The sequence below is a fragment of the Canis lupus genome, chromosome 16 (assembly GCF_003254725.2).
Source record: "Canis lupus dingo isolate Sandy chromosome 16, ASM325472v2, whole genome shotgun sequence".
Classification (NCBI taxonomy): Eukaryota; Metazoa; Chordata; class Mammalia; order Carnivora; family Canidae; genus Canis; species Canis lupus.
The window spans coordinates 30392376-30418953 of record NC_064258.1 but is presented as its reverse complement, the minus strand read 5'-3'; the positions used below and the strand labels follow the sequence as shown (position 1 = coordinate 30418953).

Sequence of the window (26578 nt, the reverse complement as noted above, 5' to 3'; positions counted from 1 at the left end):
TACTTCTCTTTATGAATCCTCCTCATAAAATGTTGATTTATTTTTTTTAAGATGTAAGTTCTTCCCTGCATAAGACCATCTTTGTCTAGAGCTAACCATTTTAGTCAAACTTCTCTTGCTTCTGGAATAGTGGAACTGATCTTTTGATTTCTGTAACTCCAAATTGGTGATGAAAGAAGGAATTAATGGATTGGAAGAAATAGCATAAAATTAGGGTGTAATTCGTGTGATTAAGCACCTGATACAGGAACAATGGAATCTATGCAATTAATTTATGTTTGTACTTATTTTTAGAGATTCTGTAGCTACATTTTAAAACTGTAAAACAAAATCAAAATGGTAAAAAATACAAATTTGTGATTTGTAGAAGGGTAAATGAAATAGTTGATAAACATGTTTTAATATTCAACTTGGCTGATAACCAAGAAGTATATGTCAAAGATTTAATATTAATTTTACCCATCAATTAGCAAATACCACCAAATGTTTATTACTGGTGAGGATGAGGAAAATGATCAAGTTTTATAATGCTGGTGGCCATGTCAGTTTGCAAAGTTTATTTAAAATAAATTTAGTTGTACATCATATGTATTTAATACATATTTGTTACAGAGAGTGGTCACAGAGTTTCAACATGCTTCATTCAGCTATCTGTTAATTTAGATATTCTTGTCCTTTGCCTTCATGGAATCTACAATCTAAAAGAAGGTACATTGGTATACATGAATAATTATATAGTTGTACAAAGTATTATGGATGGGCAAAGCAGAGTAATGTATCCCTGAAGTTCCAGTAGGGCTTCACACTGATGTGTCAACTAAATAAAGCTTGAAAGGTGAGAATAGGCTGTAAGCTAAACTGGGAGAAATTATTAAAGTAGGCAGAAGGAAAGCATGGCACAGACAGAGATCCCCAGTGAAGAGCCTTAGGCCACTGAATGAATTGGTGGTGCCTGGAGCCTCCTGGTGGTGACGTGATTAGGTGTGAAGGAGGACGAGCAAGAATTAAAATGAAGACTGGATTGGTGATAGTCATTCAGAAGAACAGTGGTAGTGACTAGGGGCAGGGTAGTGGGAATAGAGATGAAAAGCAGTTACTGAATTACACAGATATTTAGGAAACAGAGCCAGTAGGGTTTAGTGATAAATTGGATGTAGGGGCTGAGCAGGGGAAAGTAGGTGATGCCTAGCCCTGGGGAATTTGGAGAACCCCGTGACTACTACATTTAGGGAACTTAGGTCAGAGAACAGATCTGAGGAGCCAAGTAATAAGCTGTCCCTTTAGGTATAAGAAGTTTGAGTGGGTCTACGAGCACCTGGGGGGGGCTTAGTTGGGTGTTAGCTCTTGGTTTTGGGTCAGGTCATGATCTCAGGGTCCTGGGATTGAGCCCCTTTTCTGGGTCTGTGCTCAGCAGGAAGTCTGCTCAAGATTCTCTCCCTCTGCTCCTCCTTCTACTTGCACATTCTCTCTCTTTCTCTCTCTCTCTCTTTCTCTCAAATCTAAAAAAAAAAGAAAATAGTTTGAGGAGTCTATAGGGACATTTATGTGAATATATCTGGAGGCAATTTCTTATACAGATTGGAATGTCTAGAGAAGGAAATGGGTTGAAGAGACACATTTGGATCTAATTAGAGTAATAGAAAAGTGGAGCATTATAAAAGCAATATAAAATAAAGTTTGGAAATGGTAATAGTTTTATTATTAGTAGTATTTTCCTAAAAGTAAGTTTTCTTAAATACTTAAGCAATAGTACTTTAGTACTATACTAATACTTAAAGTAATAGTATTTTCTTAAATAGTAAGAAAATGGCAAGTTCAAAGCTGACATATCTACTCTCAATCATTAAGAATCTAGTTAATGGAAAGTAATACCATGGGAAAATGAAATAACATCTCCCAAATATGCACAGAAAACCCAAATATTCAATATACATCTGATAAAGAAAGAAAAGAGAATGAAATATACTGAATTATGAATGGGAATTTAGGAATTTGGTGACAATGTATAACTATTTTAAAGAATACACTTAATTTTTTCTCTAATTTAATGTTTCATAATAAGACATAAATTGCAATAAAAAGCATCATAAAAGTTAAAGATTATATTATTGTATTCGATTTTACTAGAATGTTTGCAAGTTACAAGGTCATCATAAGAGATTTTTATAAGATTGTTTTCTGTGTAAAATTTCTCATAGATGATAACACAAGACTTAGTTATATCTTTAGTTTTTTGTATCCTGTCCAAATAAAAGCAGCATAATGGGGAAAATATTATTGTAGATGTCAACAGAGAGATTTCAACCTAAGTTTGCTCCTTGGAGCTCTTTGATAAGTTGTTTAACCTCTGAGGGTCTGAGATAAGAGTTGGCCCAGATATTATCTAAGATGAACTCCCACTCTGTTTTGCTTGAGTCCAGATCACATACAAGAAAATGTACAAACCAGGTTGCAGTCAAATTGGCCCATATTAAAATTTTGAGGTACCCGAATTTATAGGTCACCATCTGAGTTTTTAAAAATGTGACCTGACATGCAATGGAAGTGTGTTTATTTCAAAGGGAATTTAGTGTTTGCTTCTTATGCTTTTGTTTCCCACCTTTTGTTTCTTCTTTTTGTCATAAAAAGATTGAAAGTCCCTGCTGTATTTGCGTGCAGAACATAAAATACGAAGCTCTTCCTGAAAGGTAATTTTCCAAGAATGAAAAATATGAGAATGGTGTTTGATTGTTTGGTTTTCTGTCATTCAGTGTTGCATTAAAACAACCATTTTTCCATAACTATGAATGGCCTCACTCTCAAAAACTGTCAGTTATAAATGAAAAGCGGTAACACTTTGAAAAGCAAAACCTTTCCCAAATCCCACTAGGTTTTCAGAAGAATTTGAACACTAGTCAGTGGTACACATTCATACACAAATATATCCATTGTTGGGGAAAAAATTAAGAAACAATTTCTAAGCTTCATCTTACCTCCTATTTTCAGCAAAGTATTACTCTTTTTTTTTTTTACATTTTAGAATGAATAATTTTTATAAATTTTATAATCTAATCCTTTACATTTTTTTTCCTAGGGATAGATTTGTTAGTTTTTCTGATTCATGAATTTTAACACAGTGGAAGTTAGACTCCGTGAAGTAAATCCTAGAAGTCGCCATAGTTTACAGAACCTTTTATATTGCTTCTCTCAACAGAGAATTGTTTATGTATAAATATGTACACACATACATACACACATGCTATATATAGTCATATGGTTATATTGTTATATTCTATTTCTAAGTGTATGTATCTGTAACACGTTTTAAAAATATAGTGAAAGCAAAACAATGCAAATGTAAATTCTCAATAATCTCATAATACATAGAGAACCATTGAACTAAATGTGGCCTCTTATTTCAAAGTCCCTTTGGAGAACTGCTATCATGGGAATAAGTGTCTCATGCTAACTCTGATTGTATATTGCACGTTGCTTCAGGAACAAGGCCTGCCATCAGAAAGAGTGTAAAATCTCTGCCTTAAGACGCAGCGTCGGAAATCTATTTTGTGTATAAGTCAAGGGAGAACCAGAATGGTGGTCATTTTAAGAACAAAAAAACTTTTCCTATGGCCTTGGGAGATAATGCCACTTGTATTGGTATGATTTAAAGAATAACTCTTTCCAACATAGCAGAATAAACATGGTTTCTCCCTCATTGGAAGTATATAAAAATAGTTACTTTAAACCTGGCTTTGGGGCCCATGTTGTTAAACCAAGAATACTATCTTTCTGTAATTTGGTGGTTACTCTGTGTCTACATCTCAGAAAGCTCTTAGTCAGAGGCACGTAGAAACAGATGTTGGGGGAATACTTGGGTGGTTCAGTCAGTTAAGCATCTGCCTTCCCGTTCAGGTCATGATCCCAAAGTCCTGGAATCAAGCCCCAAGGCAGGCTTCCTGTTCTGTGGTGAGTGTGCTTTCCCCTCTTCCTACTCATGCTTTCTCTCTTTTCTCTCTCTCAAATAAATAAAATAAAATAAAAATATTCGAGATGTTAGGTCCAAGTAGGACCAATGATTTAGTACAAACGTCAAAGTAAACTCTTTCAAATGTGAGTTCTAATGAAATATATTTGGGGCACATACCATGACTCAGGTTGGAATGCCTTCTCCATTTGTTCTCTGTTCAAGTCTTCAAGTCCTGTGTCCAAACTGTGCTGAAATGTTATCTTCCCTGTGGTGTTGTCCATGAACCCTTCCAAGGAAAGTCAGGTTCTCTCTCTCTCTCTCTCTCTTTCTCCCTCCCTCCCTCCCCCTCTCCATAGTGCTCCTATGACATTTTGTGTATACTTCTAATATACTGTTTGCATGTTTATTGTTGTTCTGTAATTTTTTGTCTCTAATTTAGTGTATGAGCTCCTTGAATAAATTAACTATGTCTCAGTTAACTTTGAATCTCCAATACAGAGAACACTGACTAATCTTAGTAGGCATGCACACATACGTCAGTTTAAAAAATGAATATATTAAGTTAAGTTGTGATAATTTGGGGAATAGTGAATGTGCTTTTATAAGCTCTCCTGAAATCTAAAGTTTCTTGTTTGAGGAACAAAGAATGGCCCTTCATATTTCTTTGGCTGTGTAGGAAGTGTTGTTTACCATCTTGTACTCTGAAAAATTTAAGATCTGCTCAATGGAATAATATCCTAGGCTGACAATACAGAAGATCGACACAGGTGAGGTGAACTATGCAAATACAGTGATATATAAAACATTTCCATTTTTATTAGAGGTTGGGAAGAAGGTAGAATAGTTTGAGTTTAAAAAAAGAAAACACTTATTGAGGCCTAGGGAAAGAGTCTGTGTTTCATAAATTGCATTAAATATTTGGTATGTAAAATTCTGGCTCTTGTTCTGCATTCAGTGGTACAATGCATCCCCTGTCTAATTAAATAACCATATGGAGACAAGCCACATTTCTGTAAACAAAAGCAAAGAACCTAGCTCTATTGTATTGTCTTAGATTATGTAACTTGGTTTCCCTCGTATGGCTTTCTGCTCTGATTTGTATATTGCTGTGGCCCAATATGCTCACAGACATCGAGTGGAATTTAAAGAGCTATTTCTAAGGTGCCTTGCTTCATTTAAATACTGCAGTGAGAGGAGCTCTGGAATACTGTGAAATCTCCTATGGTTAATAACTGCTTGCCTATTAAAGGCAATGGTTTTGGGATCTGGCCAGCAGGAAATCCATTGTGTATTATCATACTGCATTGCAGGACAGCCATGTGCCTGGTTTATGGTATAAGCACTTGCTATGTGTTTATTGAATAAATAAATGCTTCACAGCATGTTTTCATGGGTTTTGACCTAACAAAATTATACTAACATATATATGGGTAGAAAATAGCAAAAACATGTTATAAGCAACAGTTCATATCATGTGGGCTCTGGGCTGAACATAAGAGTCATAATCACAAAATTAAAATACAAATATTAGGATAATAAGCTTGGGAATGGAAGTAATAGAGATAATAATTATAAATATCTTTGTTTTGTTTGCTGTTTATCTAGGCACTGGTGTTGGTGGTGGTAGTGGTGGCACATTGTATTTATGTGAAATTTGAAGAATACTGTGTATTTTTTCCATGCTTTATCTTACTTTAATGTCATAAACCACTGACTAATAAATTTTAATCGCTCATTTTTTTTAATGAGAAAATTGGAACCTTGTAGTTAAGTTACTCATAGAAGTTCACAGAGGTAACCTAGAGTTTAAGTCAGATTATTTGTTTCTAAAGTTCTTCTCTTTTACCAGATATAGTCTTTATGGCAGGATTATTGGTTGGACATTGAAACAAATACAGATATTTTGTACCAGTGAGAATACAGCATACTTTGGAGATAGAAAAGGGGGAGAAAAAAGAAGAAGAAATGTGTTTCAAAGTACTCTTGGAGAAAAAAAAAACGTATGAAAATAATTTAGAATTTCGTAAAGCCTGTTAAAGTTCAGCTTTATTGGTACTCTAACCCTGTGCAATGCCAGCATACTTTGTGGTAGCCCAGGGTGTTATGAATCCCAGTTTGGAATGACTCTGGCCTCCACTGTGCCCAATCCTGTTACAGATTTAATAGATCAATGTGTAGAATAGTGGCAGTGTTGTATGGTTAAACATGATAATATGGCATTGCCCTGGCCCCAGTCTCTTTCTTGCTGAGGTTCACTGTCTCCTGTAAATAATCCTTGTTATTTTCTGAAATATTTATTTAGTCATTTTGAGAGAGAGAGAATGAGTATGTGTGCACCCACACAGAGGGGAGGGCAGAGGGAGAGGGAGAGAAGCTTAAGCAGACTCCCCACTCAGCATGGAGCCCAACATGGGGCTCAATCTCATGACCATGATATCATGACTTGAGCTGAAACCAAGAGTCAGACGCTTAATTAACTACACCACTCAGGCACCCCTACTCCATGTTATTTTAATTGGAGTTTCAGTAGTTTGTTTCATCCCTAAGCAAGAATATTTGTTTCCAAACGAAATAATGAAAAAGCTTTCTCATTACTCTCAAACACTTATTCTTCAACTTCTTTGTTTTCTGACTTGAGTGAGGATACCTAGTCATTTGATCATAATTAGTTGAATACCTACTGTGCTGTTCTATCAAAAATATTTTTTTCTCAAGACCTTGTCTAGAATATGTCCATAATACACGCTTTCTGACCTTTCTAGTCTGCTAACAGGATAACTGTGTGAATGATCTTTAAGATGAATATTACACTTAATGTAGGCTCTCAGGTACTACATGGATAATAAACAATTTTATATCTTCTTCGGTTTTATGAACTGCATGCTACTGCCATAAGACGGTCACTAAATTATCATGCCAGACTTCTAAGGGTCCATTCATCTGAACTAAAATTAAATAGTGAGGTGATTGGAGTCTGAGACCTGTGTTCAAATTCTGGGCCCCATTGACCAACCATATAACCTTAGACAAGGCACACTAACTGAAGCATTTCCTCAGTTGCAAGACAGGATACTTATAGTGCCTCCCACAGAGAGTTGGTATGAAGCTTAAGTGACCTAATCCACACAGAAGTTGCATCACCATATTCTGTAATCATTCAGTACATGGCAGCTCTTAGTTTTACTCCCTGCTCTCCTAGTTTCCATGCTTTTTTAGCTGTCCAAAATTCTGTAGCACTGAGAACATTGGAATTTAATAAAGTGAAGCTTGGAGCTCTGGTTTTGCTTAAGAAGAAAGATCTACCTGTATCAGTGAGGAATATCTTCTGTAAAACAACAGAAAAATCTGACTGTTAGTAGTTTAAATAAGTAAAGATTAAAAAAAAAATTATCTGGAGGTGGATGCCCCATGGAGTTATTTCAGCCTCTACACTGTCTGCTCCTCTGAGATTTTTCCTCTTGATCTTCCCTAGTTAAGGCAGGAACAAGAAGGAGAAGGGACAGGAACCTACTACCCCTGTTTCTTTTATCAGGAAAATAAAAGCTTCCTCAGAGATTTCTGCTTAGGAATCATTTGCCAGGGGGTTGTCATGTGACCATTCCTACCTGCAAAGAAGTAAACTGAGTCCATGCCTTCTGCAGCCTCTACTGTAAAAGCAGGCATGGGAAAAGGCAATTGACCGGGTCGCATAGTCACCAGCGCTCGTCACACTGGGTTTAAAACTTTTCTTTGAATTAGAAAGCAGTGGCGTGTGTATTGAGATTATAGGTTCCTTTACCCTGAAGCCCACAAGTGTTCATGCAGGCTTCCATAAAACCATTTATTAAGGTAAGTTGCCACCCCCTCCCACCTCCTCCAAAGAGCAGTATCCATTGGCAACTTCTAAGCCCCTGAAAAGTACCCACATCACTTTTCTTTCTGCCACATTCCTATTGCTTAAATGGAGGCAGGTGACTCTGCCTTGCAGGTTAAGGGAGGGATATCTTCCTGGAGGTCTGCCTGCCGGGAGATCCCAGCCTTCTTGTGGCACAGAAGCCATCTGGAGAGCTGGGCATTACTGTAGTACAAATTTGATCCTGAGCCCAATGAGGAACATAGGGGAGAGGAAGTGGGCCTAGGGGAGGGTGTTAGTAAACACCACTCCCAACATTTCACTATACAAAGCAAAAAACCTGGGCACTTGGGTAGCTCAGTGGTTGAGCGTCTGCCTTTGGCTCAGGTCATGATCTGGGGATCCTGGGATCAGTCCTGCATCGGGCTCCCTGCAAGGAGCCTGCTTCTCCCTCTGCCTGTGTCTCTGCCTCTCTGTGTGTCTCTCATGAATAAATAAATAAAAACTTAAAAACGGAAAAGCAAAAAAAAAATAAAAAATAAAAAATAAAGAAAATCATTTATTTCATTTCATTGTTGGAAGGATACAAATAAATGGTGATATGTATGCAAATATACCTATGATCTCACCTTCCAACTGCCACCCTTGATAAATTGACATTTTCCTTTGTTCCTTCTTTCATGGATCCCGGCCCTTTCCCTAGACATACATGACTTTGACATGGCTTCAGTAATAATTAAGATGTAATGTTACAATTTGCCTTTTTCCCCCCTCCTCTGAACATTAAGATTGATTGATTCTTAATGGAGGTCCTTGAGATAGCAGGACACTTACCTACATACTTTTCTATTCTACTCTCCTGTTTTGTTTCAGGTGAAAGCTAAACTTCTTACTTTGTTTAAAGGGTATTTATTAAAATAGCAGGATGGTAGCTTAATTGCTTTTAGATCTCTGTTTTGTGAATTGGATGGTTTAAACTTGATTAATGATGTAGTGCCTTTGACAGTTTATTTATTCTGAATAAAGTGGCCTTACTGTTTATCTAGAATTAGTTGTTTATGACTCACCCTGCCTTATTTTAGTAGTTCCTTTGGACATTCGTGCATTGTTACTAGTTAAGCAAAAGGCATCATCCAAAATGTATGCCTGGGGCTGTTCATTCAGGCTGTCACCATAAGGTTTGGGTATTCTTTATCAAGTGACCCTTTTCTGCAGCAATGAATTACTTTGGACAGAACTCAAGCCCGTGATGGGAGTGTGAGCTGTTTGATGTCCATATAAAATCTTTTAATACCTTTGTCATTTCCTCTAATGCATGGATTTACAAAAGCCTGAGGGGACTTAGTATTTATTGAAGATGGAAATTGGCATGAGCAGTCAATAACAAAATGAATTAATATATGATCTATTTTATGAAGTCCATTGTCAATGTAATTTAAAACATTAAAAAAAAAACCACAATAAACCTCTCATATACTGTCCTGAAACCCTTCTTATGCCATATGGCATATACACAATTTATTTTGAGTGACTGTATTGTACTTTTATGACATAAATTGTTTCTTCTCTTGCTCTTTAGGGCATTTGCTTTAGGATGAATTTTTGGTACTTCCAGTAACTTACACATGATCTGGCTTTTCTATTACAAATGCGTTTTAAAGCTTACAGTATCTTAAACTCTTTGCTGTGTGAGGTTTTATCCTCCCTTACGTTGATGTATTTAGTGGGAAAAAATAGTTTGGAGATTCAGACTCTTGTTTTATGTAATTCATTGCAGTGGTACAAGTGGTGCTTGTGTGTTTCCACTGACAAGGCGTGTTTTTCATAACTCACTGTCTTTCATTTCCTTCCTTACACAAAAATAGAATTATAGGCTGTTATACCTTTTATGCCCTAGTCCCTCTCTTTCTATTTGCATTGGAGAATGCCCCAAGTCTTAAAATATTACCCCCTACTACTGTGGCTTATGTTTACCTTGGACGGTGCTTCCTTGACACATGTTGTGGACCTAAGTGTGAATCATAAGAGGCTCTTGTTCCAAACTATGCTGAAGGCACACAGAGAGGGGCCAGTCTACATCACAGGATGCACCCTGTCACCGAGGCTTGCCCCTGCTCCTGATGAACTGGGTTGTTCATCCAGTGCCCTAGCTGGGTCCCTTTCCCCAGCTTTCTCCTGGAGACTGGTTTGCTTTGCATGTGAATAACCCTTTCCAGGGCACTTGTTGATCTCCCTATGAAATTCTTGCCCTCTTTGTTCTTTCTTTGGAGTGGCCATGGAAGGCATACCTGTTGCTCCTGGGCACTTCCACCATACTGGCAATTCCCTTTCAGATCTTGCTCCCCGTGACTTTGTGGTAGTTTCCCAGGACTGAAGTCCTTGCTTAGTGTAGTGAAGAGGTAGTGAAGTGAAGTCTTGGCTTCTGCCTTTCCTTTTTTATTTTGCTTCTCTCTACTCATCAGCTCCCTAAATTTAGGGGAGAATCATGGCCATTTTTTTTTTATCTTTGAAGATACATAATTATAGGTCCAAAAGTAAAAAGCTCATGGCTATTTTAGTGGTTCATTTCAGTTTGTAGCCTTGAAAGAGATTCACAGTATATTGAGGGGAGGGTTGGGGGCAGAGAATATAGCCATGGTCAAGTGGAACGAATGTGCATTCCTTTTAAAAGGTTCAGTAAGTTGGTGAGGTTTTGGAGAAAACTGTTGAATACCAGCCAATCTCCAGTTTCATAGGTAGAGAAGACAGACAATTTGGAATTTTTTTCACATGTCTTAAGACTGAACATCCTCCGAAAACATTGGCATTATCCATGCTCATTTATGGGAGAACAAAAGCTATTTCCACCATTATTTCAAAGTTTGGAGGCAGCTCGGAGGCCTTCATTGGACACCTTGAGGTAAACCACTCGCCAGATGGAATTGAAGCTTCAGCTTCTCATCCGCCAGATGTTGTCTCTGTTCTTTCAGCAAAGACTTGCAGACTCAGAACTGCAATTTTGAGGAAATTTCCTATTCATTATTTTCCCTTGTCTGGTGACCCTGAAGGGGTGTCCAGCTCGAGGCACCATATTATACTAGTTTAGTCCTCTAGAAGAGAATTCATGTGCACAGGCCTTCACAAGTGTGCTGTATTGATATGATGCAGTGTTTTCCAGCACAGATTCTTAAAGCCCACATGCTGACACATGTACTATTGATATAGGCAGCATGCTAATGGCCTCTTCGATTTTGCAGGAACTGACAATGGCGAAGTCCTCCCTGAGTCCATCCCCTCAGCTCCTGGGACCCTGCCTCATTTCATAGAAGAGCCAGATGATGCTTACATCATCAAGAGCAACCCCATTGCACTGAGGTGCAAAGCAAGGCCGGCCATGCAGATATTCTTCAAATGCAATGGCGAGTGGGTCCATCAAAATGAACATGTCTCTGAGGAGAGTCTGGATGAGAGTTCAGGTAAGAATGTGAAGCAATTCTTAGATCCTCACATGGTGGCTCCTTAGATCCTCATGTTGTCTCTGGCTGAGAAAAGCTATGGGGGCCACCCACCAGTGCTTTATTTGAATAAGGTCCTATTGACCTCATCCAGGAATACAAAGTGCTATTGTATATTTAAATGACTCCACAGCAACTTTGCTAGTTGACTCTAGGAGAGTAAAGGGGCATTTTTATTTCCCTCCTCTATATAACTTTAGCACCCAATTTTGTATGGAAGCTAATATTCTCACTGGAAATAAGATCTACCAGTCATTGCTTTCATATTCTCAATTCTAAATATTTTGGAAGGCAAATCTTTCACCAAATACCTTTTTTTCAGCAGCATAATTTCAGTTTCTTTAAACTTTCCTCCTAGATCTTATTATTATAACATCATTCTCCATGGTTGAGGGTTTCTGAATCTTCTTTAGGTTCTTTTCATTTACTGTATGATGACAGAGCCCAAATTTGAGTGCTAAAATGAATAGTATCTCCAGTATGAAAGAATTTAGGGGCTGTCTTTATTAATTTGGCTAACTTGGCCTATGGGGATGATGAGAATAATGATCATACTGGCTAGTGTTTATTGAGCACTTACTATGTACCAGGTCTTATCTAAGTATTTGACAGACCTTTTCTCACTGTCTTTCCAACAGCCCTCTGGGATAAATCATACTGTCATTACCTTCTTATAGATAAGGAAACTGAGACTCAGAGACACTAAGTAAACTGCAAGTTTGTGCTGAATCTGAAAGCAAGATTATTTGACTTCAAACTTGCAAAATTTAAGGGTGTCTGGGTGGTTCAGTTAAGTGTTTGACTTTTGATTTCAGCTCAGGTCATGATCTCAGGCTCTTGAATTGAGCCCCATGCTCAGTGATTCCTCCTCCCTCTGCTTGTGCATGCTTGCTTACTTGCTCTCCCTAAAATAAATAATACATCTTTAAAAACTTGCGAAATTTTTAACTTGTTAAATTTTAGTGTGTAACAGAAACAGTATATGCTTTTGAACTTTGGCTCCTCAGACCACCTGAAAATTTAGCCTCACCCTAAAACCAATCTGTTCTCACTATAGATTTTTGCTCTTACTCCCCCAACTCACTCTCTAGATAACAGATTTTGAATAAGTCAGAAAGCCTGAGTATAATTAGGAGTTTCAAGTCAGCTTAATGTATTAACTCTATACCACTGCTACACTGAGGCCAACTCAAGGCCTTATATAGTGTCCGAAGAATGCGAAGACACAGTGATCTCTGGGACTTTACACCTACTGATATGGAGAAGTCCAATATACCCATAGATGTACTTATCCTATGGAGCATAAAAAAAAAAAAAAAAAAAAAAAAAAAAAAAGCTTATGACCAATTAGGATTATCAGAAAAGGCATGGAAGCAATAGCATTTTTTTTTTAAGATTTTATTTACTTTTCATAGAGACACAGAGAGAGAGAGAGAGAGAGAGGGGCAGAAGCAGGCTCCATGCAGGTAGTCCGATGTGGGACTCGATCCCGCGTCTCCAAGGATCACACCCCGGGCTGCAGGCGGCACTAAACCGCTGCGCCACTGGGGCTGCCCAAGAAATAGCATTTGAAAGGAATATTGATGATTCCTTAATTCAAAGTAAGTGAGTGAATTAATTTATTAATTCTATACTAAATAGGAGAGAGAGAGAGAGAGAGAGAGAGAGAGAGAGAGAGATCTGTGGCCTGGAGGTCAACATTAGCAATGAAGGAAAGCTTAGTGGGTGGCTCAGTGGTTGACCATCTGCCTTCAGCTCAGGTTGTGATCCCAGGGTCCTGGGATCAAGCCCCGCATCAGGCCCTGCACAGGGAGCCTACTTCTCCCTCTGCTTATGTCTCTGCTTCTCTCTGTGTGTGTCTCTCATGAATAAATAAATAAAATCTTTTAAAAAGAAAGAAAGAAGTCTGATTTGGTTGAAATAGAAAATGGATGTGGAAACTGGCCAATTTAGTTCAATCAAGGGCTTAAAAGGCCTCACTTATAAGTGAGCAGTTCCTTACTTAATTTCACGAATATGGGCAGGGTGGGATTGATTATATTGACATATGGGAATGCAGTGGCTGGAGCTCTGCTTTTAAGATGGAATCTGGCACAGGTGTTTGAAATGGTAAGAAGAAACAAGAATGGATGAGTTAGGAGACTGGGATATTTCAGTTGAGTTGAAAGAAAAGTCTGGCCTCCAGAGTGGTAGCCACAGAAATAAGAACTAGATTTCTGGTGTGAGAAGCACTTTAACCAATCAGACTTATTAGCTGGTGCAATGAATGAATGAAGAAGATGGAGGAATAACAGTCTCAACAGAAGCAGAAGGGGAGGATGCTATTGATGTAAATATATTAGCAAGGAGAGAAGGCTGAGATCTTTGGACAAGCTGAATTTGAAATATTTGTGGGATATAATGAAGAGATGTAGATATGGAGCTTATAGAGTTCAGAAATAGAAGAGTCAATTTGGTCGTCATAAAGAAAGGATGAAGCCATGGAGACAAAAGAGTTGTCAAGAGAGAATGGGCAACATGAAAAGAGAATGGATCCAGAATGCTACTTCCTTGGGAGTCGGTAGGGGGAATATCACCAGCCAACAAAGAAGCATGCAGGGTGAGAGAGTATGCTCTGCTCCAAAGAAAAAGTGAAACTTTTTCCAAAAGATCTTCAGGTGATGCTGTTTCTGCCTGGGAATCAATAAAGAAGGCAAAGAACTAAACATATATAAACAGTGCTAAGCATCATACAGTTCTGAACTCATCTGGGATTGCATAACTTCAAAAGGTAGAGAAACACCTGAAACCTTATCACAATTCCCTCTTGCAGTTTGGACCTGGTATAAAGAAGAGAAAAAAAAACAAGTGCCTATTTTAGAGATGTTGTTCTGCAGACCAAAAGCATGCTTATAATTCTGCAATTTAAATGTGAGAACTGGAAGGGACCTTAGTAATAATCTAACAGCCCTATTTTATGCAATAAAAATCTTAAATTCCAAGAGCTACAATAGTTTATGGCATAGCTATTTCTAGAACCCAGATCTCCTGGGGCACCTGGCTGGCTCAGTCAGTAGAGTGTGCAGCTCTTGATCTTGGGGTTGTGAGTTTGAGCCCCACATTGGGTGTAGAGATTACTTAAAAATAAAATCTTAGAAAAATAGAACTCAGGTCTCCTGCTTTCTACTTCAGATATAGTCCGTCCAGACTATAAGCCACATTTACATACAGTTTCCTGTTCTCCTGTGTAGTCAGAATATTGACAAATTCCCTTACTGACATGAGGATGGGTTTCAGCACATGGCTTCTCATTTTCATCATGTGCCTGTATTTCTGCTTCCCAAGTGTATAATCCCATAGTTATTCCATTGGGATTTCTCTATCCCTCGGCACTTCTGCCATCTTTGTGAAGGCTAATCCTTTATTCTAGGTCATGAGTCTGGTGCTGTTAGGCAAGAATTTATACCAACTGAAAACAGACATTTCTAGGATTGCAGGTATAATGTCCTTCTTAAAGAAAGGATTTGGCATAATCAAGGCAAAGGAGGAAGACAAATCAAATCTTGGTGTCAGCAAAGTTTCTTCTTTTATGCTCCCAGGATTGAGATCTTAAATATTTCTTGCATTGAGAGAGACTGAGTCACAAACAGAGTAGCCCCATTTACCTTGGTGTGAAAACTTCAAAGGAGGTCTCTGAAATCTGGGAAAGAACAACAAAGGGAATAGCATTTGCCATGTGAGCAAAAGCCTGTAGAACAATGGGAGACTATGAAAGGCTTATATGTCTTATATTCAATTAGTCCAGCTGGAAAGGACTCAAGTTCCAGTGGCTCAGTGAGGCTCTGTGTTTTATTGTCAGATGTTTCTGGCCTAGATTTTGTCCCGTAATGAACTCAAAATAGCAGAATCCCATTGGGTAAACTCCAAATGAAAGCTAGGAAGAACATTGAAAAATGGCCAGGCATTTTTTTTTATACCACTCCTAGAAAATCCTATATCCATTCTCATCGAAGGACCTCTCGATAAGTATTGCAATCCAATTTAACACTGCACCCTCTTGTAATTTTGCAATGTTCTGTTTTGCTATTGCTTCCCCCTTTTAATTCTTCTAGCATTGCTAGGCAACTCCATGTCTTGGAGATAGCAGCGCTGATTACATTCTCTGTTTCCATGTAAAAGTTGCCCCTCTCCACTTAAAAAAAAAAAAAAAAAAGGAAAAAGAAAAAAGACCAATAGAAGTCACAAATTTCAAAGGAACTGGAAAGAATAAGGATTCATAAATGACAAAACCTGAAGAGATTATATACCAATTTTTTGTTGAGAAAGAATTTAAATTTTAGCAGCTACCTCTTTGAAAAGAATTTAATAAGCACAACCTTTTCTTCCAAGTCATTTTGATTGAATCAATAGGAAAAAAAAAAATGTTTCGCCCTAAACAGTTTTCTTCTGTACTTAATGAAAATCACTGTCCACTGCACACTGCAATTATGTTTCCTAAGGTCTGTATTAATAGAGAAATAGTGGAAAGTGGAGCAAGATGAGTGGAGATGGTGTATGCCAAACCAATACATCAGTGCAATTAAGGTTGGAAACAAAATGGCCTTCAGTATTGAAAAATAGATGCATTACTTCCCTTGGGGTCTTCAATACTGAGCTTGAGCACAGGGCTTGACTACCTTTACAGACTTAATGGCTTTTGATTGGGTTTGCAAAGTAACTCCTGCCAGTCCAGTAGGAGCAAAGGATGCCAAGAGGCCAAAGACAGTAAGACCACATTTGAGCAGAGGTAGAGAATTGCCCATGTTTTTTTGAGAAGTTGGTAGTAACTCCTTATATATCTTTGGCCAACACAATCTCGATGTCAGCCCTCCAAGAGAATTTTGATATTATTTTTGCTTAACATTTTCTTCCTTCAAAGTACTAATGTACTTTGTACCAAGTACAAAGACTTGGGAGTGTTTGGAGTAGACACAGAATCTTTTGTGTTTTCCAAATTGGAAGCAATAAGTCTTTGCAGTTGTTAAAGGCTGCAAACTGCCTTTGGTCTTTCTGGTAATTTGGCCCCGTCATCTAAGAGTTCAAATAAGAAGAAAAAGGATTGTGTGTTTTCACGCAATTTAGCTTGGAAAACCCAGAGCTAGAGTTCTTTCCTGCAAAAGGCACAATTTATTTGACATGAGTTACTGTGTTTGCACAGACATGGCTATACCTCTTAGTAATGTACACTTTCGGTTCTGTGCACAAGCCAACGGGTCCTCTTTCATTTGTTCGGCCTCATTTCATTTGGAAATATGGGAACTCTACTTCCTGGGGTTTTTCCTCTGTTAACATCTGGTGTGGAGAGGTAATCCCAACTCGTGAATCGCGCCCCTGAGAAAACAGGCAGAGTGCTCAGTACCGGAGAAATTAAGAGATTTAATATAACAGGAAGGCACACACACGCACACACACACACACAGAGGGGGAAAAAAAAAAAACAAGAATGAGCAAAACCCATCCTTGGCAATTAAGATAAAGTAGCCTATGGGAAGCTTGAGTTATCAATAAGCTAAACCGCTTTTTTATTGTTCAATAAAAACAGGAGTTCCCTTAACAACGCTCCATGGCTCTTATCTTACTCTACCTTGGAGATATTGAACTCTAATGAGTGAAATAATGTATATTCCAATGCGTTATGGGAAAAGTTTCAACTCTGGTAAACTAATATTTTTCTTCTTAAAGAATATCATTTCAAGGCTTTCAATTGTGTGTGATTTCCTTTTTAAACAACTGGAGTCCCTCTCTGGGGATAAAAGGTTAATGGATTGTGTTGAGAAAAGGGAGAAGAGTAGAAATAAAAATGTATTAAATCTTTAAAGTTTGTATCTAAGAACTTTGCTGTGCTAGTGATGGGGATTTGAATATAGTTTCTTCCAGAAAACCATTAATTTGAAGTTACCGTCAATGACTCACAAATCACCAAGGTACATTTGGGAAACATATTTTAGTCCACATAACACAGAAATGATCAATCTCTCAGGTGTTCCATTGACAGTCTGTGGGTTTAAAACTTACTTTCAAAGAAATGTTCTTCCGTCCCACCCCAGATTTCATCTTGTTCATCAGTCTGCTACTCAGAGAGGACTGACCTATTCTTAAAAGGTTTCCAGGAAAATATTATGAATTCTTTCCATAAACTTGTGACAGAGTATGAAGACTTTGTTTCTCGTGTCCAGTTTAATCCTACCTACAAAAAAATTGGAGACCATTTATACTCACTCCATCCTTAGCGGAGATAGATAGCTGCTCACCGTTTCTGTAATTTTTAATAACCCCTCCTGATAGGCACCAGCGATCTGTTGTGAACACTAAATTCTTTACCAGTGCCTTTGGACTTTTTCCATTTTTTCTATTCATACAACACTCAGAAGTATTGTTGTTTGAAGTAGGAGTTAGAGGAATCTCAAAGAAAGCTTGAAGACAGTGTGGTGATAAAGAGCATAGGTTATCAGTGTTAGACGGTACTGTTTGAAATCTGACTCTCCCTTTATAGACTGTTTCAGGTACACATGTGACCTGGCTTCTTTCTACCTCAGTTTTACCAAGTGTAAAATAGCCATGATTGTATCTGTCACTTAAAACTGCTATGAGGATTACTCATCTGAGGGCCTGGTGTAGAGCAAGTGGTCAATCAAGGTTAGCCTTCAAATGGATAAATCTAAAATTGCTTATTATTATTATTTTTAATGGAGCATGTGGCTGTTGATTACTCTTCAAAAACAAATAGAAAATTACAAACTTGTATACTTCCCAAAAGACAAAAGAGCTGATATTATTAATAGCCAAGTATTGGTCTTGCTTAGAAGAACTTGTTACTGGCTTGTGATTCTTCCCTTCAAGTTTTATGTTATTCTCCAAGCCAATGGTAGCATTGTGGGTGGTAGAAGTCATATGGTATACCCTAACCTCACAGCAGATAATTTGGGTGAGTGCAGGATGGGGAAGTCGCTGACTTGGGTGGCAAGGTTGGAAATCATGACTGTTGCCCACATAGCTGTGAATCTGATGTCTGAGTAAGTCATTCACAGGGTTCTGTCCTTTATGTAACCCTACTGTGTCTACTCCTGGCTCTTGAGTTTCCTTCTCTCCGCTATCAGACAACAATATCAAGTTAATTTGCTTTCCTCTGCCAGACACCTCTGTGCTGATTAATTCTAATCTCTGGTGTGGAGGAAATTGGAGAGCTTGAGTGTATTCTTAGTTTCTGTACTTAACACTGAACTTGTGGTGCTTCTGAGGAATACGTGGAGTGGTTATTATCTAGGGGAAACTAAAGAGTATTCATTAGGCATCGTGCACATTCAAAGGATTATTATTTTTTTTGGTCAAAATACATTTTAATCTTGTTGCTAGGATGAAGTGGCAAAAGACATTTAGCCCTAATTAAGCATCTGCCAGTAAAATGAAATATGGCTCTACCTTTTAATTATCTACATTTAACTTACTATTTTCAATAGCATTTTGGCCTGAAGATATCCAAGGTCCCCAAAGAAATGGAGGCACACTTCTGTGAATGCGCCCCTAATATCTCAGACTTTTAAAACTTCAAATATGTGTCCAATTTGTGTTGGACATATATTTGAACCTTATTTTAGGGGGCACCTGAGTAGCTCAGCATTTGAGCATCTGCCTTTGGTTCAGGTAGTGATCCCAGGGTACTGGGATTGAGTCCCACATTGGGCTCCTCACGGAGCCTGCTTCTCCCTCTGCAGATGACTCTGCCTCTCTCTCTCTCTCTCTCTCTCATGAATAAATAAATACAATCTTTGCTTTAGATGTCATTCTGACCATGTAAGGGGAAGAGGCTTCAAGTCCCTGATGGAATGGCAGCCACCCCCAGAAGCTTTTGTTGCCATGGGGAGGTGGGAAGCTATTCCCATGGGTCCTGTAGCCCTCTGCACTCCTGCCAGGGCAGTTTTCATGCCTTCTTGTTGGGGCAGGTTGAGAGGTCTCCCCTCCAACCTAAAAGCTCCTCCAAGGCAAGAATATGGATCATCTACTTTGTCACCATATCCTCAGCCCCTGGCATAGTGGTAGGCACATATGATGCACTTGGTTATTGTTTTCAAATAACATACATTGCAGATCATGTGACATCTTTGATATATTTCCTATGAGGTGGGACCTGTGTCAAGATGAGAACAGAAACAATACTAATGTGGTGTTAGGATGAAATAGGGCATTGCTAAAGGTAAAAGGCTATACACAATGGTATAATGATCAGTAATGATAATAATAATGTTATTCAAAAATGGGGGAGCTTCTCATTGTTGAAGCCTGTCTTCTAGGCTCTAGCCCCAGACTAGGAAGAGGCACATGACAAACATTCCCTTCTAGAAATGGTGGACTCCTTTCCTCCAGCAGAATGGCTTGTTTTCTGTCTTCTTAGGAGACTGTGGAGTATAGAGGGACTCAGAGCCAAATGCAGGCATCAGAGGGGACCAAAACACTGTGACAGATGATGGTTCCTTAGAGAAGGCTCTTGAATATGAGATGGTGCTTTTCAGGAAAAGTTTGATTTTCCTCTTTTCCTCTTTCAAAGAATTGAGGAAGGTCCTTTGCTACTCGTAAAGCTATGTTGGAAATAGTTCTTTGGAACTTTGTCTTTGGAAAGCAATATCCTCATTCTCTTGGTTAATCCCCAATCTTGGAACATTCCAGTGTGGAACATGAAACACGGGGTTGGTCAAACACTGAGCTAAACTGGGCTGGGAAAGGGGCACTGAGCCTTGGATGACAAAACAGTTCACCAAAACCTAGTTTGCTGGTGTCTGACTTCTGTGTGGTTTGGGGATAGGAATGATGTCTCCAAGGGAGAAAGATGGATCCTTAACCTGCCATCTTGAATCTAGTTATCCAGTCTAGTAAGCCAAGCATCTGGCCACAAAGAACCTCCAAATGATTGAAGGACAGGAGGCTGTGAGGGGTGGCAAGCATGGGAGAGCTGTGTCAAATCCCTCCCCAAGTGCCCATCAGCAGGTATATCTGAGAGCAGGTTGGCAACAGTGACCACGGCAGGATGCTGCCGATGGGCTTTGCAGAAGTGTGATAATGAGCAGTAGATAAAAAATGTGGGACAGCTGTTAGGCACTGGGCTACAGTTGGCATGGTGCTGAATGTTCTATTCTTTATTTCCTACAGAACAAGTTAAGACTACGGCTAGAGCCCTTTTATTAAAAGTTGGCCAGGAATAAATGATTTTCCTCCTTTTTCTCTCAACATTTCTTCCCCGCTGTCTTTTGTATTTCTCTTCTTGGAACACTAAAGCATCTACCTTCAATTAGTTGGAAAACTCTGTAACTTTTAGTCTCCCAACAGGATTAGACCTGCTAAGAGTAACTAGTGTTTTCTATCTGATAAATAAGGGGATTACAGCAATAACTGCTGTCAGCATTTTTCTCATTTAAACAAATAAAGCTGACAAATGATGAAGTTCTGTGCTGCTCTGTTATGTTTAGTACATGCAGAGCAATTATTCATCTGCTGGCAACATTAGTCTCCATACAACTGAACCATCCAACAGCGCCGAAAGCTTATTAGCATATCAGTCCCATAGTCATAGTTTTATATCTTGTAAGCCTCTAGTCCATCACAAAGGCTGGTGGTTATAATTTACACACTAATTTACAGGGCTGGACTCTTCCCATGCTTATTAGTTCACGAGTTACTGGGTACAGTGCGACCCTTACTTAAGAGAGTCATCTCCTGTTTGCTAGGATTTGTGCTCCTCAGTAGCATTTCCTGTGAACAGGTTCCCTGGAGAGATGTGGAAGTGGATAGCCATCTTGTTGGCACTGTTGGATGAACCTCAGTGGAGGGGAGTGAGTGGAGATTTCCTTAAATAGAGCTGCTCCTCGTGGGTGTTTGGCACGCATGCACTTAATATATGTGTATGTGGTGTATATATCAGTAGGCAGAGTTAATAAGGGGGACTTTGGAGAGAATATACCATTTAAATATTTTGTATTCAATAGAATTATTTCTTGTTATGGTAGAGATAAGTAAAATAGGTACAAGGTATTCATGGTTTTCCAAGAGTTCTCCTAGAGAGAATGTGTGACAAGACTGAAGACTTGTGGATAGAAGAAGGCCTAATACAGACAGATAGTGATTTTGAGGGAGTGGGGGGGGGGGTGATGTCTCTTGTGGCCTTTCAAAGAAGCCTGCCATCCTGATGCTACCTGCAGGAAAAACTCACTGTGCTTAGAAATAGTGGGTTTCCACTATTCATTTGGCTTCTCCAGTCCCCTGGGAAAGCCTCTGTGAAAGACGTGTAACTGAGTCATCCTAGCGTTGAAATTGTGACTTCAACATCGTGCTATTATCTGCAGTTTGTCTAGAGGAGGGGGTAAGATCAGTTAGGACCTTCATGGTGACTGTCCATGGTCCGCAGTTAACGCTTCCCAAAACAAACACGCAGCTGCCTATGTGCCCACAAGTTTAGTTTCTGTATTTGATGCTCTGACGTCCTGGGCTCTTGCTGACACTGCTGTCCTGCCAGAGGGCTGGCTAATTCACAGAGAAGGGAATCTGTCTGTGAGAGTGCCTTTCATATGCAGATCAATCAATCCAGAGCCTATCCGCCTAGCCACTTATTTTATTAAGCTCTTAGACTCCAGGGCAATATTTTCCTATCTTCACCTCAGGACCGAGTACCTGACAACTAGGGACAGCCATTATGTCCCACTGAAATGATTCAAACCAGTCCATTCTAAACCTGTTTACCCTGCCTCTTCCCGAGGAAACCACAGTAAAGGCTCTTGCCCTCATTTTCCTGTGCCCCTCTGCCTCCTAGCATCCCCCAGGTAGCCCTGCATTGGGTGCTGTGCCTGTTGTTTCTAGGGATTTCTGAGCTTAAATCTTCTTTCTGGACAATTGTTTCCATTTGTTTTGTGTGGTCTTACCATACCTCAGTAAAACAAACCCTGGGTGCCCTTAAAAAACCATGGTGCCTAGATGAAATCATAGCAAGTTTTGATGTTTGGATATGGAAACTTCCTGTTTAATAAGCATCCAAATAGTCCTGAACCATTTTGAGGTGATGTTTGTCTTCATTTCCAACCTAGAGGAAGCTGATAATATAGATGTTCTAGTAAGATGGAGAAAGAATAGAATGGAATAGCCCTCCCCCAGCTTGAACATATTTCTAGATTTTAAAAAACGTATTTATTGGAAAAAGAGCATGTGAGCACAAGCAGGAGGAAGGCATACAGACAAGACAAGCAGACCTCTCAAGCTTATAATTGAATGCTTCTCTGAGAGACCCCTGATTCCTAAATAGTGGGCATATTTCTGCCTCAGTAGGTCTCTTCACCCTGTGACAGAGGATGCATTGATTTGGGGTTCTCTCTCTTCCCTTCCACTATTCAAAGTAAGTCATCATTTGCCTCAAATCAAAGAGAAAACTATAACAAAAGCCCCCTGCTCTGCAGCCCAGTTCCTTATTTTTGCTTATTTCAACATATTTTCGAATCCCCAGCATGCGTGGCTATACTCCCCATCCCCCGTCTGCTTTTGTCCTAACCATTCTGTTTTGTTTGATTGCTTAATTTTTATTCTCCTGTCTCTTTGACCTGCCAACCCCACCTCCTCCTCACCCCTGTCTTCCCACTCACACTTTATATTTCCTTAAGTGCAAAGATGAAAACACCGCCATCCATAAAAACCCCTCTCAGGCTTCTTTTCTGTTCGGTGTAGGACACAGCTTTTGGGACTCTTACATCTCTTCCAGGGAAGCAAAGTGTTCTTTCCTTCCACAAACAGGGAAACGTAGGTTAACAGCTGTCATCAAAGTGATTTTCTGTATGTGGTCCCTCCTAAAAATTGAGAAAGTGTGACTCCAGTTGTGCATGGTGATTTCTGAGGTCATAAAACTCTCTCAGGGACGCCTGGGTGGCTCAGCGGTTAAGCGTCTGCCTTTGACTCAGGTCATGATCCTGGGGTCCTGGGATCAAGTCCCACATTGGGATCCCTGCATGGAGCCTGCTTCTCCCTTTGCCTATGTCTCTGCCTCTCTCTCTCTATGTCTCTCATGAATAAATAAATAAAATCTTAAAAAAAAAAAAAACCTCTCTCATCACATACTATCGATAACATGTTAAGGATTGGTTAGGAGGGACTTGACCAATCCTTGCACCTCTGTTCTTTTCATCCTATCAGCACCCAAGACAGAATCACATTCCACCCTCTCCATCAAAAGCCCCAGGGCTCTTTTGATTACACTGATGGCTCTATCCCATGAATTCCTTTTGAATTTGAAGACAAACGCATAATTATGCATTTAATTTTTCTTTAAATGTCCCCTGTGATAGGCTTATTTCCATAATTAAGTATAAGCACCTAAAATACAGAGACAGAATTTTAATTTTCGAGAGGGACCTGTACGTGGGGCTGGTTTTGCTCTAAGACCCCAGATCTTCCATTATCAGACTGTGTAACTGTGGACAGGTGAATTAGTCTCTCCGAGACAGTGCTTTGGTCTGCGTGGTGGGGATGCAATAGTTTCTACTATTTCTACAGTGTGTTGAGAAAATGTAGTGAGTGAGTAGGCTAAAGGCTGATCATGATGCTCGGTACATAAGGGGAATTCAATAGGCATGGCCTCTTTTTCTCCTCCTCTGCCTAGCTCAGAGCAAGGCTCAGCCCAGAACAAGGCCCAGCCCAGAGCAAGGCCCAGCCTCAGCATGTTTGGTGGACGGAGAGAGCAGGCTGACTGTCAGAGCTGCTGTCTGGCTCATGATGGTTGAACTGATAGGGCTACTGAGGAGTGTTCTCTTTTATCCTTGGCACCCTGTGCAAGGTGACTATTCTTCCCAAGGAAAGGAAGGCTGATAGTCCTTGGTCAAAGGTTTGGAAGAAACTCACACTCCCCTGTAAGAAATAACATATTTTCTAACTATTAAGAGGATGCAAAGTAATTAATAATAATAATAATAATAATAATAATAAACTACACTAAGAGGTGGCTCTCTTAGTTTTATCTTCTTTTGAAGATGTAGCCTTAGCTCCTGTAAGAGCCTCTCCTTTCTCTCCTCCCACACGGCCACTGCTATGGGGCCTTCCTGGGCTCTCTTGTCAGGGGTTTGAGACTTACGTAGTTCAACATGTCTGCACTGCATTTGTTGTCTGAGGCTCCTGAAGCCGAAACTTGGTCCTTCCTTGGTTTCCCTGCCTGTTCACACATGCTCCCTGTTTCCTCTTTCTCCTAAGCCACACTGCTAGACCCTTTGCCCACTCTCAAACCCAGGGACACGGCCATTTAGAGCCACCTGGCATAACATCTCTGGAGTCCATGTATTGAGACCTCCTTAGCGTCTAGAATCCTAGAAGTTAATTGTGATCCTACATTCCTCATAGGTTTTACACCAAGAAAGACTAAGAAAAAGCACTAATCAAGGTACTCTGAAAATTCTGATATTTTATTGGAGCCACATTTGGTTGGTAATACTTGACACTCATTCTTTCCAGCCTACTCAGCTGTTGGAATTTAATTAGCAGCAATGTATTATTGTCAGAGTAATTAAAACCTTGCCTTGATTAAAAACCGAATTGTTTAATTAACAAGAAAAGGTTTGGCTATCCTTAACTTTCTGTTTGAAAAATACAGCGGCCTCAGTGGATTTGCTCTGTCTCCCCATCAGGCTTGAAGGTCCGGGAGGTGTTTATCAACGTTACCAGGCAGCAGGTGGAGGACTTCCACGGGCCAGAGGACTACTGGTGCCAGTGTGTGGCATGGAGCCACCTGGGGACCTCCAAAAGCAGGAAGGCCTCCGTGCGCATAGCTTGTGAGTACATTCTGGGTTGTGGGTCTTGTCCGGTGGGATCACGGGCCAGAGATCAGTGGAGTTGAAGGGGGGCTCTAGATGTGCCAGGTGCTTCTGCAGAATAGAGATTAGAGGACATCGAGCACTATCACAACTATCTCTATCTCTACTAAATTTACTCTTTTAGAGTTGTATTTTGAATGTGCGATAATTTCCTCTGGAGTACAATCAGCAAATCAGTTAGGCTAAGAGATTCTGCAGATTGTCAGAGTGCAGGTGTCTCAACAATGCCCAGAAAATCGGTTCCTGAGAGAAAGAAACCCATGTAAGTGGGTTCTGCTGTTCGTTATCAATGACCAAGTTCAAGGGGCATTGTTGGAAAAAGGTGAGCAGTGATGGTTTACTGCACTTTCCAGCAAATCTGCAAAAATAAGACATTAAAGATTAAGGGATTTTTATAGCCTACTACTAAACCTCTTGCTTCTGAATCTTAAAACATGGAAATGGGTTTTAAAACTGCATGTGTTTGACCCGCATGGAACTCCAAAGAAGCAAAAAAAGGAAGGAAAAAAAAAAGACACTTGGGGGGAAAAAAAGAAGCAGGAAATTGCTTTTCAGGAGAGTCCAAGATGTCTTCATCATATTTCAGCATCAGTGCTTTTATCATCTCAAACATATTTAGAAGTACAGAAACTTCCTTTCTCCTTTCTTAAAATGTCTTCATTCCCCTACCCCCATTATCCCATCCCAATGGGTCCCCATAAAACCTCCTTGGTGAGCCCAGGGGTGTAAAAGCTCCTCCAGAAAGAAATTGAGAGAAGGAGGGCAGAGTTGGTTATTGTTGTTTTATTCAAATGCTGCCTTTTGAGAGTGCCATAAAGAATACAGGGCAAGGGGGATTTATTTGAGGACTCAAGGAATTCATAGCAGATGTCGATGGTTTAGGGATTGAGAATAGGAATGAATTGCTATTTGCAGAGACATTTATGTTTCTTGGGAAATGAAATCTTCTTCTCAAAATATGCGTTTCACCTTCACTATACTGGCAATTTGGGAGGCCCTTTCCTGGATGTGGACTGGGCCCTAGTAGGCCAAGGAGAAGAGGTCATTTTGTCAGCTGTGCTTTTCATATGAGAGCCATTGTAAACTGTTTCCCCGTAGTTATTTAGTTGATTTTAGCCAACAAATACTTTATGACTCTAAAGTAGCAGGTCCGCTGAGAGAGGGAGCATGTTGGATTCTACTCTTCCTTAACACAGCCAGTTCTGTGACTCCACATCACTTTTCCCGTTCCTTGCCTTCCTCCGTGTCTCTGAGGCCCATGTGGCCTCTTCTGTAATTTACTATAAATAGCATCTCACTGATCTGTCACCTCCTGTCTCTCTCACCTCCATACTTGTCCCCTTAATTTCTGATAGTCACCTGCTTGCTGGAAAGCTCCAGGGGTTTTCCCCTGGCTCACAGAGTTTGGCAAAGAATGGCTCCAACCCACCTTTGTTCATTTTCCATAACCTTTGATCATGTA

The 26578-nt window shown here is 39.7% G+C and overlaps 1 protein-coding gene across 1 annotated transcript in view; it reads left to right on the top strand.

Annotated features, from left to right (window-relative positions):
* UNC5D (unc-5 netrin receptor D) overlaps positions 1–26578 on the top strand; it is a 531015-nt gene that overhangs the window by 291977 nt on the left and 212460 nt on the right. The window contains 2 exon segments of the mRNA XM_025426288.3: positions 11015–11233; positions 24931–25074. Coding sequence (XP_025282073.1) covers positions 11015–11233; positions 24931–25074 — 363 coding nt within the window.